This window comes from Euleptes europaea, chromosome 7 (genome assembly GCF_029931775.1).
Source record: "Euleptes europaea isolate rEulEur1 chromosome 7, rEulEur1.hap1, whole genome shotgun sequence".
In the NCBI taxonomy this organism is placed as follows: Eukaryota; Metazoa; Chordata; class Lepidosauria; order Squamata; family Sphaerodactylidae; genus Euleptes; species Euleptes europaea.
Genome location: NC_079318.1, coordinates 6,148,450 through 6,169,197, shown reverse-complemented (window position 1 = coordinate 6,169,197; position 20,748 = coordinate 6,148,450). Strand labels below are relative to the sequence as shown.

Here is a 20,748-nt window from a genome sequence, read left to right as displayed (position 1 = left end):
ATAATTCAGAGGTAATAGTTGAAGCATGGTTTGACATAAAAGGAGCATATGTTTCTTTAAAAAAAAAATTGACTTTTTCATGTCTTTCTTTCCCACAGTGGTGATCTCAATTAAGATTTCTGGATTTGTAGTAAACCATAGATTGTTCTTACATTCGAACCACAAACTATGATTTTTTCTCTTCCATATATCAAACCAAGATTCCAACATCTTTCACAGAAGTTTGTATTTCAGTTAAAGCAACAAACTATAGTTTGAAATCAATCTGGAAACCTTATTAACCAGCCACATGTGGTGGGTGGAGAAAATGCTCAAACCAAAGTAGTCTAGAGGCTCACTCCTACAAAAACAAACCCTGGTTTTATTGTTTGTTTGTTTGTTTGTTTGTTTGTTTGATTGATTGATTGATTGATTTGTTGATTTTTACCCTGCTCTTTCCAGGCTCAGAGTGGCTAACAACAAATAAAATATATAATTAAAATAGAATGTACTCTTAGAGGATATTGATTAAAACATTTAAAATCTTCACTAAGATTAATTTCAAATGGCGCCCATATACTAGATATAATAATGGGGAGACCTAATCAAAGAAGGGGAGGAAGAAAAGGGAAGGAGGGAAACAATGAGGGAAGGGAAGGGGGAAAGGGCAGGGAGGCCAGCTGGAATTAAACTGTCCTCAGTCATGGGCCTGGCAGAACATCTCAGACTTGCAGGAGCTGCAAAACTGAGCTAGGTCCTGCAGACCTGGGTCTCATTTGATAGGGAGTTCCACCAGGCTGGAGCCAGAGCTGAAAAGGCTCTAGTTCTGTTCGAGGACAGCTGGATACATCTTGGGCCAGGGACCACCAGGAAGGTGTTACCAGCTGAGCGAACTAGGGGTGTATCAGGAGAGGCAGTCCCACAGATATGATTGTCCCAGACCTTTTAGGGCTTTAAAGGTCAATTCCAAAACCTTGAACCTGATTCACTATTCAATCTGGAGCCAGTGCAGCTGGCGGAGCACTGGTTGTATATGCGCTCTCCATGGGGTCCCCTGTAAAGACCCATGCCAACGCATTCTGGACCAGTTGAAGTTTCCGGAGCAATTTCAAGGGTAGCCCTGCATAGAGTGAGATACAGTAGTCCAGTCAGGAGGTGACTTTTACATGGATCACTGTGGCAAGATCAAGGTGGGACAGGCAGGGCATCAGCTGCCTGGCTTGGCAAAGATGGAAAAACGCCATCCTGGCTGTATTTGTGACCTGTGCCACCAAAAAGAGGGAGGCATCCAGAATCACACCCAGGCTCTTGACGGTGGACCCTTGTATAAATTGCACACCATCAAGAGTCGAAAGCCAATGTCCGTTACCTGGATCTTCCCCTACACAGTCACAGGACCTCCCTCTTTGATGGATCCAATTTCAGGCAACTCTGTTTTAACCATTTCACCACCGCCTCCAGACACTTGGCCAACATATCTGGGATGGTGTCTGGCCAGCTGTCCATCAATAGGTACATCTTGGCATAATCAGCATATTGATGACATCCCAGCCCAAACCTCCGGACTAGCTGGGCAAGAGGGTGCATATAGAACTTAAAGAGAATTGGGGAGAGGATTGCACCCTGAGGGACTCCACATACCAATGGGTATCATGACAAGACCCTGTCCCCTAACACCACCATGGCTGAATGATATGATTATACATATTATATTTGCTGTTAATTATTATTACATCTGTACAAAAAGTGCAGCTGTTCTATGTTAAATCTATATATTTGCTTCTAAATTCCAAATGGTTATTGTCTGAGCCTAAACCAAGCTAGTTTATTACTTTTGTTTCTGATTGTATATCAAGAGGATCAGACCTCTCTACATTCTTTGAACTCAGCTAAGTTTCCTGTCAGAACACTGAAGTAAATAATAAGACTGAATCTGATTATTTTAACAAGATCTTGAAATGTAATTTCCCATCTTCAAAGAAATATCTAAGTGATCAGCCGCTATCTGAATTATCCTTTGTGCTGCTACTTCAAGAAGGCTTCAAGAAGGAGATAATCTTCTCTATGAGGCTATGACCCAACTACTTCAAAGGGATTTTTCTTAGACATTGACAAAGCCTAAATCACGACATCCATGCTGGATAGACAAGAATTTTAATCTCTAGAATGTACATACGGATGATCATTTCAAGTGAGAACTAACTTCTGCCTACCACCTATGCTGAAATACATTATTACTGAGACAGAATACTATTGCATTTGACACAGCATTTTCAGACATATTTTCCTAAACATATTTCTTCACTTTATTGTGACCTTACAAACTCTAAACCATTAGGTAACTTGTATGTGCCAGAACTTGGTTCTTTCAGTGAATTTAAGTTGGAAAATAACTGGTGTAGATGGCCATCAGTAAATGACAGTCTGTTGATATCTGGATATATCTCTTTCCTTCACTGTGCAAATGAAAGGTACAGAAAAACAGAGTTGCACTTACCTGTAACTGTTGTTCATCGAGTGGTCTTCTGTGCAGGCACGCATGGGACTGCGCTTGCGCAGGCCAGCCGCGGAGAACTGACTAGAAAGCTTTTAGGAGCTTCAGAACGCCTGGAGCGCTCCCCCTCCCCTCCGTCCCAGGCCGAGAGCGAGCCGGCTTCCCGCCCAATGGTCATGTGACGGAGGGAGGAGGGGCGCTCCCCCCTCAGTTCTCCCTTCGCCGCCGTGGAAGACCACCATAGCCACCAAGCAGTAGCCCACAGCGGGGAAAGGAGGGAGGGATGTGTGCCTGCACAGAAGACCACTCGATGAACAACAGTTACAGGTAAGTGCAACTCTGTTTTTCATCTTCGTGGCTTCTGTGCAGTCCCGCATGGGAGAATAGCAAGCTCACCTACCATGGAGGCGGGTGTGGGCTTGTCATCTAATTAAAAGACAACTCTCCCAAACAGCTGTTTCCTCCCTGGAGACCACATCTACAGGGCAATGCCAGAGGTATGTGGATCGAAGGACCAGGTTGCCACTTTAGAGAAGCTTTAGAAATCTGTCATGGCAAGGAAAACAGCGAAAGAGACATGAGCCCTGTTTCAAAAGGCCTCTATATGGAGTGGACAGCATAGTTCAGCAGTGCTATAAACACAAAGTTTTGTAGTGTCCACCCATCGGGAAACAGTTTCCAAAGACATGGTCTTCAGGCACTTGATTGCATGAAGAGATTGCTCAGTTAGTGACTGAGGATTTAGAAGAAAACAGGTTCGGCAACGGGACCTTACCCAAGGTCGAACTTCAATCTAGGTAATACTACCTTAACCTGATGGAAAGTGATCACAGACCAATAAGTTAAACAGGTTAAATGACAGCAACCAAAAACACCACCTTAGTGGATAAAAGAAAAACAGGTTAGAAGGTGCCATTATACAAAAGGTTTAAAGCATAATGCAAAGAATAATAAGGGCATTAGCGTAGGAAAAAAATAGACTAGCCAAGGCCCTCAAACCATTAGCAAACTGGTGTTGCAAATATTGAATAAGAATTAATCAGGAAACAGAGGGCTGAGATGACCACCAGATGCGCTTGACGGGAATAACAGCCAGGCTAGTATCATTTAATGAGTAATGACACACCCCATATAAAGGTGAAGTAAGAGGTTGCAAATCGTGTGACCCTGATCATTCAAAAAACCAATTCCACTTGGCAGCATAAGATGACCATCTGTGCGGTATGCAAAATACTATTAACAACCTTATGACTCTAGGTAGGTCCCGATCGATGGTTGAGATGACCACGCCACCCACTGTAGTGAAGCGACATTGTGGCAGAGAAGGAAGGGGCTATACCCTGATCAGCTAGTCTTCTTGAGAAAGTACCCCAACTCCCCATCAAAAGTAATCTACAGATTGGGAACACAAAACATTGTGGCCAATAGGGACCTATGAGCATCACTGGTGTCCTGGGTCTGTGAAGCCAGGGAACAAAAAATGCAGCATCAAAAGAAATGTGACCAGTGAAACTGGAAAATCTTCCCGAAGGCCTCATGGCAGCCAGTGTTCTGTAGGAAGCAGGGACATATTGCATCAGCACTTGAGATATTAGGACTTTACCTGGGAAAAACCCATTCCCTTAAAAGGGAAAGCAGGGAACATAGCGTGAGGGATTACTTGTGGGTTGATGAAACCTGTCAGCTTGGGAAATCTGAGAGAGTAGACTTCTCCCACCATCTTGACGTCCAGGAAGGAAACGTTGTGCTGTTAGGTCCTTTGCCGCAACCGGAAAAACCTGGGACAGCAGGACAGGGAACTCTCCCTCATGCTATTGATATTTACATTGCCATGCTATATACACTCATAGCAGTGGCTGAAAAAAGGTACAAAATGGTACGGGATTGTCCTGACTTCCAGAAGAATAATGTGATTTCATGAAGGAAAATATTCAGGTAAACACCCTTGCACAAGTGCTTGTGAGAACCTTAGTACTGGAGAGAACACAGCACAGTTCTGGATATAGGAAGACTATGTCTTCAGGTGGTATTAGCATAGTTGCCCTGTCAGACAGGATCTGTACCACTAGTCTGGGAAGGAGCAGGAACCAAAGAGATAGGCAATAAAACCAACCGTAGTAGGGGACGATGACTGGAAACATATATATTTATTTGTTTGTTTGCCCTTGGTAAGGTATGTTTTTTAATGTCCTCTTGAAAACCGTTGTTTTGTAAATTTGGGAACCAGAGGTCTAATGTTCTTAGACTGATGATCCACAATACACACAGAGGAGTATTCCTCAGTCTCAGAACCAAGCTGAACCCCATTAGTTGTCGGTCTTGTTTTTGTTTTTTAATTTTATTTTATTTTGAAGCCTCTAGGTAGGTAGATACCCTAGGATATAGACCAGTAACAACGGTGATCAAAAATATTCCTTTTAAGAACTGATCTTCACTTGCACATAAATCGTGTAGCTAAAGGGACAGAAAAACCCTGGGCCCTTGAGTTGTTAAGGGCTCGAAGAAAAAACATTCAAAGTAGCAAAAAGAATGCTATCCTTTGAGTAGGGAGCAATTGGGATTACACAAATTCAACTAGCAAATCCAACGACACATAGGGCTGACGAGGTTAGAGACAGGCAAACCTGCAGGACTGGTAAAATGAATTGTCCAATAGCCAATAATCCAATTACGGATCGACAGCACCACCTGCTGACAGCAAGAAAGCAAGTGCAACAAGCCTGTAACATACTGTAACATACAATTAAGATAATTGTCCTTAGATACAGGATTACAACCAAAAAGGCTCCCAGGCAACTGAGGAAGGACATCTGAAAAGGGAAGTATCCTGAAATGTGGGCACCTGTGGATCCATATTAAGGAGTCTGAGGTCCAGTCGGGGTCCCTTATCAGCATTTTCCTTTATCCAAGATAAAAATACATAGATTAAAATTTGCGTGTTCCTAAATAAAGGGGTTTATTTGCATTGCAATATAGAGATCTCAGCTGCAATGAACTCAATATGGAGGGAACCCAGTGCCTTGGATGGTTAAGAGCACCATTCAGCACTTAGCATAAATCTACCCAGGAGTTAGCATTTATTATCCTGTAGTCATGCCAACTGTTTGTCCCTGTATGAAAAGTCCTTGGGAAGTCAAATGCCCTGTGAGTTGGGGAAGTCTCCCCTGATGCTGGATAAACGCAATATGTAGAAGACTTATCAGTGTACATAATTTGCTTAGGCTAATTACCGCCCTAACACTGAAAAGTGTTCTTAATGGGAGATTCAGTGCTCCTGCCCAGAGTTAATGTGGGCAGCCCCAGCAACCCCCAGATAAAAATGGGAACCTAACCCATAGTAAGATAGAAGTGTCCCAGCAACCATCAATTAGGTGAGGGATACTGTAAGAGGAATCCAGCATCCTCTTTTTAGCTTTATATAGATTTCCCACCTTCTAGGGAAAAACTTGGCTATAAAAAGAAGCCAAATGTATACCATATTAGTTTCGCATAACACAACTCCTTGTCAGATCCGACTTCGAATCTGAGGGAGGGTATAAAATCTTCCAAGCCTATGCCATCCAGATTAAGTATTCTAAATAGAGCTGAATGACCCCATGGGTGAGACAGGCAGGAACCCAGATGGGTTACACGAGATGAAGCGTCTCATGAGCCCTCCCTCCTTGACGCCAAGGTGACCATGTAAATTGACTTTGAGGTCAGTTGGAAGACACTTGTCACAGAGGGGATGAGTGTCTATACACCCATGGGGATATATGCATTCCCGCAGGAGCATCCCAAGGAGAGGCTCAGGGAACGTAAGGGGGGGGGGGGAAACGGAACATGGCTGAGAAGCCTTCCCCACATGCTGGACAATGTTTCAGCCCAAGCTTGCTTACCCCACCAGCAACGGTGATGCCTGACGTCGAGGGAAGGGGGGGGGCTGCAACGCCGAGACTCCTCCCCTTCTCCAAACAGATGCCGCCTCGGCAGCAACAGACAGTTGACATGGAGGCAAACTCGAACCCGCTCATCTCGGCACCGAGGAGAAATCGGTGGATGACGTCGACAAGAGCCAGGTGGCTTTTGTGTTGGTGCGTCAGAGGCGAGCCAACGTCAAGGCTTTTACACCCTGAGGAGTAGGTGTTCCCACCTCCTTGGAATTGCTCGACCTCGAGACCTCCTCTCTGCACGTCATGGGGGACTGATCCCCTAGTGCTGTAGACTAGCAGGCTTTCCACGGAGCCTGTCGACGTCAAGACATCACTCATGCACGTCATGGGGGCCAGAGCCCCTAGCACCACAGTAAACCGGCTTTCCACGCAGCCTGTCGACTTCGAGGTCTCATCCATGCACGTCATAAGGGACGGAACACCGAGCCCCTAGTGCAACCATACAGTGGCTGTTGACTTCGAGGTCTCATCCATGCACATCACTGGGGAGGGAATACCAAGCCCCTAGTGCAACCATACAGTGGCTTTTCTCAGAGGCTGTCGACTGCAAGATCTCATCCATGCACGTCACTGGGGAGGGAATACCGAGCCCCTAGTGCAACCATACAGTGGCTTTCCACGCAGCCTGTCGACTTCGAGGTCTCATCCATGCACGTCACTGGGGAGGGAATACCGAGCCCCTAGTGCAACCATACAGTGGCTTTTCTCAGAGCCTGTCGACTTCGAGGTCTCCTCCATGCACGTCATAGGGGACAGAACCCCTAGTGCTGCAGCATATCCAGTCCTTATCACAGCCTTTGGGTTTGAGACCTCTTTCCACACAGGTCGTGGGGGTAACCTAAGCCCCTAGTGCATTAGTAAAGCCGGATTTCCTCACAGACATTCGAACTGGAGCAACACAGCCTGAATGACTTGTAAAAATGAGAAAGAGACAAGATTAAAACAAGTATCTGAAACAAAAACCACCATTAATTTGTGGCATACTCATTCTGCATTTGGCAGAATTGTCAAAGAAAGCGATATTGTCAAAACAGACATCATATGCTGAAAGAAAAAAATTTCTGAGGTAGAAGAAAAGACACAAGTCTCTCAAATAGAACAAGCATTATTAATTTGCACCATACTATTGTACATTTGGCAAAATTGTTAAATAAAGCCACATTGACAAAAGAAAAGAAATCAAATCGTGAAGAGAAGACCTTTCTAAGTGAAAGAAAAGACATAAGTCTCTTAAACAGAACAACAATCATCGTTATTTTGTGCTATAATCCTTTCATTTTTGGCACATTTGGTACATCAAACCATATTGGCAAAAAGGAAATCAAATCCTGAAAAGAAAAACTTCTGAAGTAAAAGAAAAAGCACAAATATCTCAAAACGTAACAACAGTCATTATTTTGTGCCACACTATTTCTACATTTGGCACAGTTGTTAAATAAGATTATATTGGCAAAAAAGAAATAAAATCCTGAAGAGAAATTTTCTCTGAGGTAACAGAAAAGACGCTCTGAAACAAAGCTAGTGCTCTCTCCACGGCGGCGAAGAGAGAACTGAGGGGGGAGCGCCCCTCCTCCCTCCGTCACATGACCATTGGGCGGGAAGCCGGCTCGCTCTCGGCCTGGGACGGAGGGGAGGGGGAGCGCTCCAGGCGTTCTGAAGCTCCTAAAAGCTTTCTAGTCAGTTCTCCGCGGCTGGCCTGCGCAAGCGCAGTCCCATGCGGGACTGCACAGAAGCCACGAAGATGAACTCAATGGATTATTCAGATTTCAGAAGTTAGTACCTGTCTCCTGTATTGTAGCAGTACAAGATCCAAAGCAGCAAAGTAAATGCAATGTAATGCAATGTCTACAACCTAAATGCAATAGGATATGCAAATTACTTAAATATACAGTAATAAAAGCCTGACAGCTTAGATCATAAATTGATGAACAGCTGGCTGGCTGAGTTGCTAGTGGCTATCCAACTTCAAATTCTGTGTCAACTCTACAGCTAGAACAAGCAATGAAGTGGTAGATATTTAATCCTCAGGGTACCACTGAAGCCCTACTGAGGTCCAATGGATCAGTTTTGGACTGCTGCAGACTACTGCTTGATGACTTTGCCCAACTTTGCCCTTTTGTCTTCACCCAGTACTTTATATTTGAGGACAAATTGTATCCGCAAGTTAATGATATTGCCAGGAATGGTTGTGATATGCCAACATATTCATAGCATATTCATGACTTAGAGCAGCACCCTCTCAGATCCAGGGCCTCTGAGAGGTGTAGGACTAGAAGTCCAAAATTCACTTGGCCTCGGGTACTCTGGGGGCCCAATTTAGTAGTCAGATAAGAGAGCCAGGGCATTTCCAAGACCATTGCCTGTAATCTCAAGCCTTCAGCATGCTTTGAAATTGTAGCCAGAGCTCTCCTGTAACAAGAGGACATAGGTTTTCCAATGTTGCTATGTTTTCCCATTAAGCGATGGGCTAAAATGAGAAACACCCAGTTAGGTCTCAAACAGGATTATGAATTCCTCTCACAATAAGTCTTTTACTATTTTACAAACCTAGACAGATTGTGTTTTTTCACCTGTAATTTCTCCTAGGAATGGTCACTGTGCTGTCTTAGACACGTTTATGCTTTGCATGGAAATGGTACAGAATGTACCTCTTGTATTGTATTGCCTTTTAACCCCACTGTTCTCACTTTTTCTATGCCATGTATTTCTGCCTAGCTCTCAACTGAGGATAAACCTTGAGTCTGATTAAATTGATTCTAGCCCATAAAAGCTTACACTACAATACATTTATAGGTTTAATGGTGCCACAAGACCGCCTTATTTTTACTTCAACACAGCTGCCCCTCTGGAACCTGTTAGCATTAAACTGAGCTCAGCAGGGGAAATATCTTTTCAAACATACCTAAAGTACAGTTAAAACAGTTTTGTCCCAGGAAGCCTCAAATTATTATAATTTTTCCTCTTTTACTTCCACCTTCATAACCAACAGGTTTTGTTTTCTACACTGAAATAGCAACAACCATTGAGCTTTGCTGTTGCTGGATTAACAGAGGCTCTTTCTATAGCTCTTAACCGCACAAAATTACCTGACATTACAGAACAACTACTTTAAATTATATTCCCTTTTTACAGAGCTTTGTGTGTGGAATGGCAGAAAAATGAAAGCAGTTCTCAATATATTCAGTGGTACAAAGTAGTAAAAGTTTTATAGGACTTCAAAAAATTTCAGATGTATACTCACTTGTTTTATGTGAAACACAAACCACTTGTGAAGTGGCTTATGCTATTATGTTAACGCTAAAACTGTCTAGCAAGTTCTGACAAAAATGAATCAAGATAACTCAACAGATAGCCCAAAAACCCATACGACCAAAGAGAGGATGTGTCAGGTGCAGAAAAATGTGGTCTGGACTGAGGGAGGGCCATTTATAAGCAGAGCAGGAGGACCAGAGTGGGAACTGGACGCTTCGGGTCTGCCTGATCGGCCCGACCCAGGACTGCCTCCCCAACATTGTGATTGGGCAGCTGGTGAGGGGAAATGCCCAGGGACCACAGAACCCTTGATGGACTGGGAATGTCAGCCGGAAAAAGGCTCCTGGCTCAGAAGCCCTACCTGCCCACGGGGCGCAAATGGGGGTCCCCGGTAAGTCAGGGACCCATTTTGTTATTTGCTAATGCTGCAGTCTTGTGGAGAGAACAGATGCACAAACTCACATTTACATTATGGTAATGCTAAAGTTAGCACTAATAGAAAGTGAAGTATCCTTTCCAAATGCAATTCACCACAATATGGCACAGAGAAAACAAACAACATATACAGTTCTTCTACCAGCCTATGCATCCCACCTGTGGTAACTAGTAGTACTGCAATCCTAGGTTCTGGAACCATATTCTGGCCAGCCCTGAAAATATGCCTGGTTCATCTCTATAACTTCATCATCATCTCATCTCCTTTAAACAGCTTATCTAATGCCAGCTACCAATGATCAGAATCACTACATTACTTTTGAAACTGTATGTATGGAAGGAAAAATTCAAAGCGCTTAGTGTGAGCAAAATCATATTATTAATCAGGACCTAACTATGTTATATATGTGTCTAACAAAATCCATTTGTTTGACTACTCTAGGCAACACAGCTTCTGATGAAGCCAACATACAGCAGAGAAGCTGGGCAGCAAAATGGATAATCCTTTCCCCACCTGCTTTTCTGCTACAACCCCACTTCCCAAGCCTGTTGTGTCAAAACACCTCTTGAGCCTCACACAGGCAATATCTTACTAGAGATGGTGGTTCAGTGGAGAAATGTTGGATGGCTCAAGTGTTAAGAATGTACATACACTGTTTCCCTGCTGCAAATCACTCTCTCTAGCAGCTGCTTGGCCTAGAAGTAGCCTGTCATCAAAGCTTTATTACATGCCTTTGCAGAATTCTAAGAACCAAACTACTTGTTGCATGCAGTCTTATGATCACATTTGCATTCAACCTGATAAAAAATGTTTATTTTTCCGGTTGTGTGCTGATTATAATTACGTTATAGCAAAATAATTGAATCCATGAGCAACATTCCCCACTGAGTAATGCAACAGGATTAAAATGTCTGCCTCATTCGTCCTACTTGAGAAATACAGCTTACCTAGGCTAATAAATTTTAGTATGGGGACAAGTGGTGGGACAGGAAATAGATCTATGCAGTGAACTACAACAACACAAGCTTACAAGAACTAGCAGTCTTGCTTGGTCAGCATGGAAGTTCACTGACTGTTTCATCAAGCTGCCCTGTGAGGGCAGTCAACAAAATCCATTTTAATGCATTCAGGATATTGTATGCAGAGTTTAACCTGCATCAAGTTCTCCAAATACCGATAAGCACCAAGCTGCAATTGAATGACTGAATGAATGGAATAAATGAATTTCATCATGTGTCACAAATTCTTTTTTAAATGGGCATTAGCTCAACTATATTGACTGTTGTTGAATGTAAAATCTCTTTGGTTCAGGAAAGAGGATGCATATTTTGAAAGCTCACATACAGTTTTATTTACACTGTACACTAGTTAACACAGATAGCTTTCTGATGTATAATGCTACTTTTTCTAACCAAAGGTAACTGCCTTGCTAGTTTCAAGACATGCTTACCTTAGAAAAGCGAGAATTTATCCATTTTGTGAAGGTTTTCTTTTGTACATCATTGTGTTCATCTAGAAAAGAAAGGGAATAAATAAGTTAAAATGTATTGCTCAGACTTGCTAAATGACATGTCATCAATATGGCAATTTTGGTTTTGACAGAAGAAGAGGAAGAGGAGGAGAACATTTTAGTAATACATAACATTATTTCCCACAGTTCTAGAATGATAATCTGAATGGGCATCCTTCTTGATTGGGAAAAGGGCATTTTTTTAACTGAATAAGTTAGTCTGTTTCTTTCATAAAACTAGGTGCCCAGAAATCCGAAAAAGGTGAGTTTGCTAGGACTGACTGGTCAAGTCAAGCAAGATATTTACACACTTTTCCAAGGCCCAGCCTAAAGCATTACTGAAACACAGCAACTTCCTGTTTTCCTGCTGCCTTCAACTTTCCCTACCATTATTGTCTTTTCCAGTGACTCCTGCCTTCTCATAATGTGACCCAAGTATGATAGCCTCAGTTCAGCCATTTTAGCTTCCAGGGACAGTTCAGGCTTGATTTGATCTAGAACCAACTTATTTGTCTTTTTGGTGGTCCATGGTCTCCATAAAATTATCCTCCAACACCACATTTCAACGGAATCTACTTTCTTCCTGTCAGCTTTCTTCATTATATTTATCAGCCATGAAATATATTCCATCAAGAAATTTGCCATATTTTTATTTATACTGTTCAAAGAGAAAAATTGGATCTCATTCTGCACATTTTAAAAGAATCTGGTTTTTGAAAATCCACATTTTTATTGACTCTGTCATGCAGTTAATGCACATTGTGTATTGATATGAACAACAAGTACTTTAAGCAGGTATGACAGATGAAGTAAGGTGGAAAAGTAGGCCATATGCATGCCTGTGCTTGCTATTAAAAATATTTTTTCCAACAAAGAAAATGAATTCTCCTGTAAGAATTATAAAAAAACTGGCATATTTACTCATTCTGCCCAAGTTAGTAATTAGTACCTTTGTGGCAGAATAATAAATTTAACTCTTCAAATAAGAAAGGATCAAAGTGGAAAGAAGGAAGCATACACTACGCAGTTTGGTTACTGGAGATAACTGAGAAAGAGGCAGAAGGGTTATGCGTAATACCAATAAAGGAGAAAGTTCTATGTCATTAAATTTCATCTACGACCACTAGAAACTCTTCCCAGACCCACTAGAGTTCCTATATCCCCACCAGGCCTATTATAATATCTTTTCAAAATCCCATGTCATTTAGCATACCCAGTAGGACTAGAAGCTTCATGTAAATTCACAGATTTTTCATACGACAAACTGTATGAACCCATTTATGCATTTTATGCTCACAGGCTAAGCACTATCTGTTATATATTAGAATATGTCTAACTCAGGGGTGGGGAACCTTTTTTCCGGGCCATTTGACTATTTATAACATCATGTGCGGGCCATACAAAATTATCAACTTAAAAACTAGCCGACCAAGCCCCAAGCAGGCAGCTGCCCCAGATGACCCCTCCCCCTTGCACGGGCAGGCGTCCAATGGGTGGTGCACTCGCCCATCTGGTAGAACAGGATGGTCTGTTGCACCAGCCAGGCGTAGCCGTCCAGCCACTCGCCAGAGTTGCTCCTGCTCCCCATGGTCGGGGCCAGATTCTACAGCCGGCTCCTGCTACCTCCGCCTGCAGAGATGAAATGATGACACGCTGGCTAAGAACTCACCCCTGCGCATTCTGGCCCTGCCCCCTTTAATCTCTCCATTGTCGCCACTTCTGCCCCCAGCCCTCTTGTAGTACAGAGGGAATACAGTTCTCCATGGCCCGGGTGGGAAAGGGTTAACACAGTTTCTTGGGCAGTCCTAGCAGCTCCATAGCCAACGACTCTTCTGCAAGGGGGGGAAAAGGTTCCTTTTCTCATCAAAACAAACTCACATCGTCCTTGAATAGAGGCTATTCCTATCCACGGGAGGGGGCGAATCACCAGTCTTAGATCCTCCTGAGCTACAGATCTGCCAGGACCCACAAAGGGCCAGACCAAATGATTTCACAGGCCATAAACGCCCCCCCCCCCGCCTAACTGAAGCTACAGTTATGTTTCACTTAGTAGCTAGTTATGTTGAGTGAGTCTGCTTTAGTATCTACTAGTTATACTTACTGTGTTTTGTTACTGAACAAATATGAACTCAGCTGTGTGTGACTCTTACTGAGTTACATGATTAACAGCAAATATCCTACAACTGGCAACAAAAGTGAGATTCAAGAAGCTTTTGTGGTACTGTGAAACTAAGCAAATAACAGGCTATATTGGGCAAACAGAGGCCTTTGATAGCACTGCGGAAAATTGGACTACATGCCTAGAATAGGGTTGCCAGCTCCGGGTTGGGAAATAACTGGAGATTTTGGGGGTGGAACCTGAGGAGGGCGGGGTTCGGGGAGGGACTTCAATGCCATAGAGTCCAATTGCCAAAGCAGCCATATTCTCCAGGTGAACTGATCTCTATTGGCTGGAGATCAGTCGTAATAGTGGGAGATCTCCAGCTACAACCTGGAGGTTGGCAGCCCTAGCCTAAAAAGGCTAGACCACAGGACTACCAGGTAGCAGAACATCCCTTGCCCACAGCTCCTGTTTCCTGTGACTGCTCTGGCTGCCAGTGCAGGCGGGGGGGACACCAGTTCCCCCAGAAAAGCATAGAACATTATGGGAGGAAAAAACTTGCTGAGCATTATGGGAGGAAAAAACTTACAGTCTTGTGAACAATTTGATTTTTCCAGAGAAGCCCACAAGCAAGTCTTTTAAAGAAATCAGGCAAATTGTTCACCCACATTTATCATCCAAACCTCTGGTTATAGCAGAAAGGTTTAGATTTCACAAGAGGCACCAGCAAGGTCAATCTATTTCTTCATTTCCCCTAGAGAAAATGGCTGCTTTGGAGGGTGGACTGTATGGCATTACACCCTGTTGAGGTCCTCCCCTCTCCAAACTTCATCTTCCCCAGGATTCATCACCACCAAATCTCCAGGAATTTCCCAATGCAGAATTGGCAATCCTAAAGGAAGGACTTAATGATGCATTAAGAGATTGGTATGTTTTTTTTAAATATATATTTTTATTGCATTGGAGGTCATTTTACATCTCCATACCTTTATAATTACAATTTACACTTTCCTTCTTCCAATACAAATTTTCCCCTTTCCCCCCCCTTTCCCTCCCCCCACGGACCAATCCATAATATCATATTTTCATATTTTCAGCCATGAGCATAGCCTTTTTAATTTTAGTAAAGTCAAGAGATTGGTATGTGACTTTACAGTGACAACATAAAAAGAAAAGTTAAGTGAGGAAAATCTGACTTTCAAATATGTGGTAGAAGTTCAAGTGGCAATGGAAACAGCATTTAGGGACGCAGTGGAACTCCAAATCAGAGCTAGAGAGGAAACACATTTGGATTTGTTGAAACCAGATTTACACATGCATGTTAGGAATCAATAAATCAGGGGATGTAGCACACCTTATCAACTACAAATGGGTCAGATTACAGGGTACTCAACAAATGGCGTCCTGGTATTGTCCATAACCAGACAGGTCCTTTGTCTTACACAGTCCAAGTATCACCTGACACAATTTAGTGCCGCCACACTGATCAGCTACAGAACTCAGAGGTGACCCCAACATCGGTTGTTGAAACATCATACTCAGAACATTATGTGACACCATCTCCAGCATCACAGGTAGAAGCTGTCTCCAACACTTTCTATGCCAGAAACTGATGATGTTGACCAGCTAGTTGAGCAAGCGGCTTCAGATGTGTGGCAGCCAGATAGCTCACAGACATTGGACTTTCCCAAAGAAATGTACAGGGGAAGGGCCGAGGCTATCCTGGAAAAAAGAGAACAATCTGTACCTTTAGGGTGATTTATATAACTTTTCCTATGCAGCTTTGTTTTACTACATTCTATCCTAGGGGGAATAATTCTATCCCAGGGAAAATAATTGTTATATATTTGAATATGTCTAACTGAATTTGCAGTTATGTTTCACTTAGTAGCTGGTTATGTTGAATCTGCTGTTCTATTTTATCTACTAGTTTTACTTATTGTATTTGTTAGTGAATAGAATATGCTTCATCATGAATCCAACCTTTTCTGAGTCTTACTAAGTGAACAGCATAATTTACAGCAAATATCTTACACTATCAGTTGGTTGAGACAAAATTTCATAAGACTAAATACTAGCAAAGTTATTTTGCCATTTCATACTTTTATAGACGCTCACTGATCTAGTTGTCCATGCCTAGCCTTCAGCCTTTAAATATCTATGTGGCATGGAGTGTTCAAAAGGCTCGATCTGTATAATACTATGATAAACTATCTTAAACCTAACTCCCACCTAAAATATGGTTTATGTTAGCAGAGAAACTGAAAGACCTGAAAGGAATCACCTGACATGAGCATTTCTCTCACAGATGCATTACAATAGTTTCTTTGACACTTATAAGACAATAACAGATCTAGGTAAAATGGACTATGTTCTAATTAAGCTTTCATTAACCTCAATGGATTAGCTGTCAGCCGAGCCAATTAACCCCAGAATGCTGTATCCTGCTTGATTAACTGTCATGGGGTGGGCTCACGAATTCCATTCTACCGACTGAAAGGCAAGGAGCCCCTGGTTTAATTCCAAAGGTGACCTAAGACTTGAAAAAAGTGTGTTCTCCCTGTTTACACTTGGTGCTAAAGCATTACACCAAAAAAGTGAAACCAAATCTGAAGGTAGTTTTCCGCTCCTTGATATACAAGAATTGCGATACAACCTATTATGCAATAAGAAAAACTTGTGCAATTGGGCTAAAACTAACAAAATGCACTTCAACAAAGATAAATGTAAAGTTCTGCATTTAGGGAGGAAAAATCAAATGCATAATTATAGAATGGGGGAGACTTGTCTCAGCAGTAGTGTGTGCGAAAAGGATCTTGGGGTCTTAGTACACCAAACACTGAACATGAGTCATTAGTGTGATGCGGTGGCTAAAAAGGTAAATGCGATTTTGGGCTGTATCAAAGGAAGTATAGTGTCCCGATCACTTGAAGTGATGGTATCGCTTTACTCTGCTCTGGTTTAGACCTCACCTAGAGTATTGTGTTCAGTTTTGGGGACCGTAATTTAAGAAGGATGTAGACAAGCTGGAACGTGTCCAGAGGAGGGTAACAAAGATGGTGAGGGGTCTGGAGACCAAGTTCTATGAGGAAAGGCTGAAGGAACTGGGTATGTTTAGCCTGAAGAGGAGATGACTGAGAGGTGGTATGACAACCATCTTCAAGTACTTGAAGGGCTGTCATATAGAGGATGGTGCCGAGTTGTTTTCTGTTGCCCCAGAAGGTCGGACCAGAACCAACAGGTTGAAATTAAATCAAAAGAGTTTCCGTATAAACATTAGGAATAATTTTCTAACAGTTAGAGAGGTTCCTCAATGGAACAGGCTTCCTTGGGAGGTGGTAAGCTTTCCTTCCCTGGAGGTTTTTAAGCAGAGGCTAGATGGCCATCTGTCAGCAATGCTGATTCTATGACCTTAGTCAGATCATGAGAGGGAGGGCATCTTGGCCATCTTCTGGGCATGGAGTAGGGGTCACTGGGGGTGTGGGGGGGAAGGTAGTTGTGAATTTCCTGCATTATGCAGGGGGTTGGACTAGATGACCCTGGTGGTCCCTTCCAACTCTATGATTCTATTATTATTGTTTACATTCGTGGTGTACCAGAAACCCTTTTTCTGTATTGTAATTAAAAATGAAACAAACAAAATAGGACATGCAGTTCCTTAGGAGAGGGTGCCAATGTTCATGCATACTTACTTGGTTACCACAAATGAGAAACAGATTCGAGGTGTGGGTGGCAACAAGAATCAAGACAGAAATACTACTTGGTTTCCAGTTTGATTTGGAAAACCTGCCAATCTCTGCCTGGTTGGCCTGCTGGGAAGGGATGGTCCTGCTACCAGCAGCAAAAAAAAAAGGCACAATAGGATGGATTTGGCCAGCCGTCATTGGTGGTTCAAACTGCATACTTGGTGATAGAAGGGCACTGCCAGTAATGTGGGTTTTCTGGAAAACTACCACAAAAAAACTTTCTGGAAAACTTTCCAAAAAATTATCTGATGCCCTAAACAAAGCATAATCTTGTCGAAGGCTTTCACGGTCAGAGTTCATTGGTTCTTGTGGGTTATCTGGGCTGTGTAACCGTGGTCTTGGTATTTTCTTTCCTGGCATTTCGCCAGCAGCTGTGGCAGGCATCTTCAGAGGAGTAACACTGAAGGACAGTGTCAGGACACTTCAGGATACAATGGTTCCATATTAACATACCACACCCTCATTAGCACATTATCTTGATACTTACAGGACAATGATTAACACATTACCTTTTATACTTTTTGCAGGACAATGATTCAGCTCAACCCAACCCCTTTCTGACTAAATATTACTCTTCCTACACACTTGACACTGAGAGACACTGTCCTTCAGTGTTACTCCTCTGAAGATGCCGGCCACAGCTGCTGGCAAAACGTCAGGAAAGAAAATACCAAGACCACGGTTACACAGCCCGGATAACCCACAAGAACCAAAGCATAATCTTATTTGGCAAGTTTGTTTTGACTTGTATTTAGTAAACAAATTTTAAAATTATCTGATGTCAATTTTATGTCACAATAGCAACAAATATGTGAAGTGAAATATTGGATTAGGAAAAAATTAAGTGTGGTTTAAATGTTATATGGAGATAAATTTAAGTCTTTATGTGGAAATTATTTTTATTGGAATAATACTTGTAAAAGAATTAGCATGTACTTTCCTTACATTGTTTATTTAATGGGGGAGGGGGAAGCAAAGGTACTGAAAACTATTAACAGATTCATTTTAGTACACGCAAAGAACAGTGCCTGATATGCCACAGGTGTGGTTGTCCACTCATCTATTTCAACAGAATTTAACTCTTATCCACAGAGGTTGCTAAAGCAGAAGATTTAGAAGGAGAATTATAGGTGTAGAAAGCTAGGTAGTCTCCAGGTTCAGTTCTCTCATACCGTTTGGAAACAGAGCTCTATGTTGGAAGATACCAAAAATCCTTGTTTAGAATGCTACACATTAAAAGTATCATGTAAAATCATCAGTAACAACAGGAGGATTCCTGAGGGGGCAAACTACCAATTCAACTTGTGATATCGAATATTCATGGATAACTCTTCCAAACAAGTCAATCCCTCTCTGATCCGCGTGTTGATTAGACTAGCCCATTCTACCATCTCATTCTGCTGCATAAATAAGCCCATTTTTTTCAGTTGCTCCTTCTATAAGACAGCTCACTCCAACATTATTGATCCTCTCATTGGGAAAATGACTACTGATGGAGAGGGTGAATGGACTAAAAGGTTTCTGCTGGGAGATAATTACCCACTTACTACCCAGGTCACAAAATACTGTGCGGTTGCATTGAAGGTATGTTGCCTTAGAGTATCCCCTCAATTTAATTGTGCAAATGTAAAATCAGGTGATTCTTAATTTTGCTAGCCTTGGTTTGTAAATCTGTTCCTTAGTTTTATCTGGCATAATAGCTGCAAATGAATTTTATTATTATTATTACACACATGGAGATCTCACATACATTATAAGACATGAAATTCTTTGATATGCAGTAACACACACATTCACATTACTCATACAATATACTCACAAGTATCCAATTACAGACATTGACACAGACACATGCAATTCAACAGGAACCACCACTACAATAAATTATGCCTACACTCTGCTGCAACCTTTATACACAATAGCATAGAGTTGTCTGTGTCTTGGCATTTTTCTTTTATGCATCTGATTTGGAAGGGTTAATTAACTAAATTATTCTGCAAAATATATACACTCTGTGCTTCATTTATATATTTATTTTTATTTACAAAAAAAAGTATCCCACCTTTCAGCTCCCAAAGGGACACCAAGGTAGCTAACAACTGAAGAAATAAGAAGAAACGGGGGGGGGGGGAGAGCGAAAAAGAAGAAGAAACAGAAGAACAGAAGGGTTGGTTTTTATAAGCTGACTTTCTCTATCACTTAAGGAAGTGGTAGAGAAAGTAATCTAATCTAGATGTAACCAGGGAACACACCACAGTGGCCAAATCTTTTCTGCCCAGGAAAGGCCTCAGCTGGCTAACCAGTCTGAACTGTTAAGCCACAGCTGCCACCTGCTTACGCCTGGGTCCAAGAGCACCCCCAGACTACAGACATGTTTCTTCAAGGGAAATGCAACCCCATCCAGAATGGGTGACACCCTTAGACATTTATCCTTTTATGAGCAAACGAAGTGCCCAAAGTTATTGTCGAAGGCTTTCATGGTCAGAGTTCATTGGTCAGGAAACGTCAGGAAAGAAAATACCAAGACCACGGTTACACAGCCCGGATAACCCACAAGAACCAATGCCCAAAGTTAGCTTTAACTTTATTAAAAGATATACAGATATGTGTGTTTGTGCTTATACCCACAGAATCCACAGTGCTGTGCGTCAAGGATTAAGAAATCAACCTGGATGTGGTTTCATGACCTCTGAAGGAGCAAATTAATTGCCTGGGAGTGCTATGACACCCATACTCACAGATGAAGGTGTAGATCTCCTCTGCGGCACATTGTGTCTTTACCACCTTCATTGGTAGGCCAGTGAAAGATTTCCCCACACCCATTATTTAGCCACAGTAATCCATGGTCTGAGCATATCCAGATTAGACGTTTGCTATGAGCTGTACACGGGGCAACCTCTGAAATCAGTCCAGAAGCTTCAATTACTACAAAACAAGGCAGCAAAGGCTGCTGACTGGCACAAGCTATTGAGAACACATCTCTCTACTGACAGACTGAAAGGTCTTGATTGACTCTTGTCTACTCACTTCCAAGCACAATTCACAGAGATAGCTTTTTAAAGACTAGTGTTAAAAGGGCTAGGCAAGAGTAAAGGAGAATTTACTCCCATGGATGCTGAGTAAGATCTTCATTGGAGTCCCTATGTGCTGCCCACCCTCAGCAGATGAAACGGGATCACCACATTCATGTGCTTTCCCGCACTGGTGCTTCATTTGTAGTAATGCCCCCTCCCCTCCTCAGCAGCTGTTCACTTAGTGCACAGCCTCTTTAGTTTTAGATACCAGGTAAAAACTTCAG

The 20,748-nt window shown here is 42.4% G+C and overlaps 1 protein-coding gene across 1 annotated transcript in view; it reads right to left on the bottom strand.

The window, feature by feature from the left end:
* Positions 1-20,748, bottom strand: part of UTRN (utrophin) — a 760,310-nt gene that overhangs the window by 624,981 nt on the left and 114,581 nt on the right. Inside the window, exon 2 of the mRNA XM_056853742.1 lies at positions 11,544-11,605. Within this exon, the coding sequence (XP_056709720.1) occupies positions 11,544-11,605 (62 nt within the window). The remainder of the gene's footprint in view (positions 1-11,543; positions 11,606-20,748) is intronic.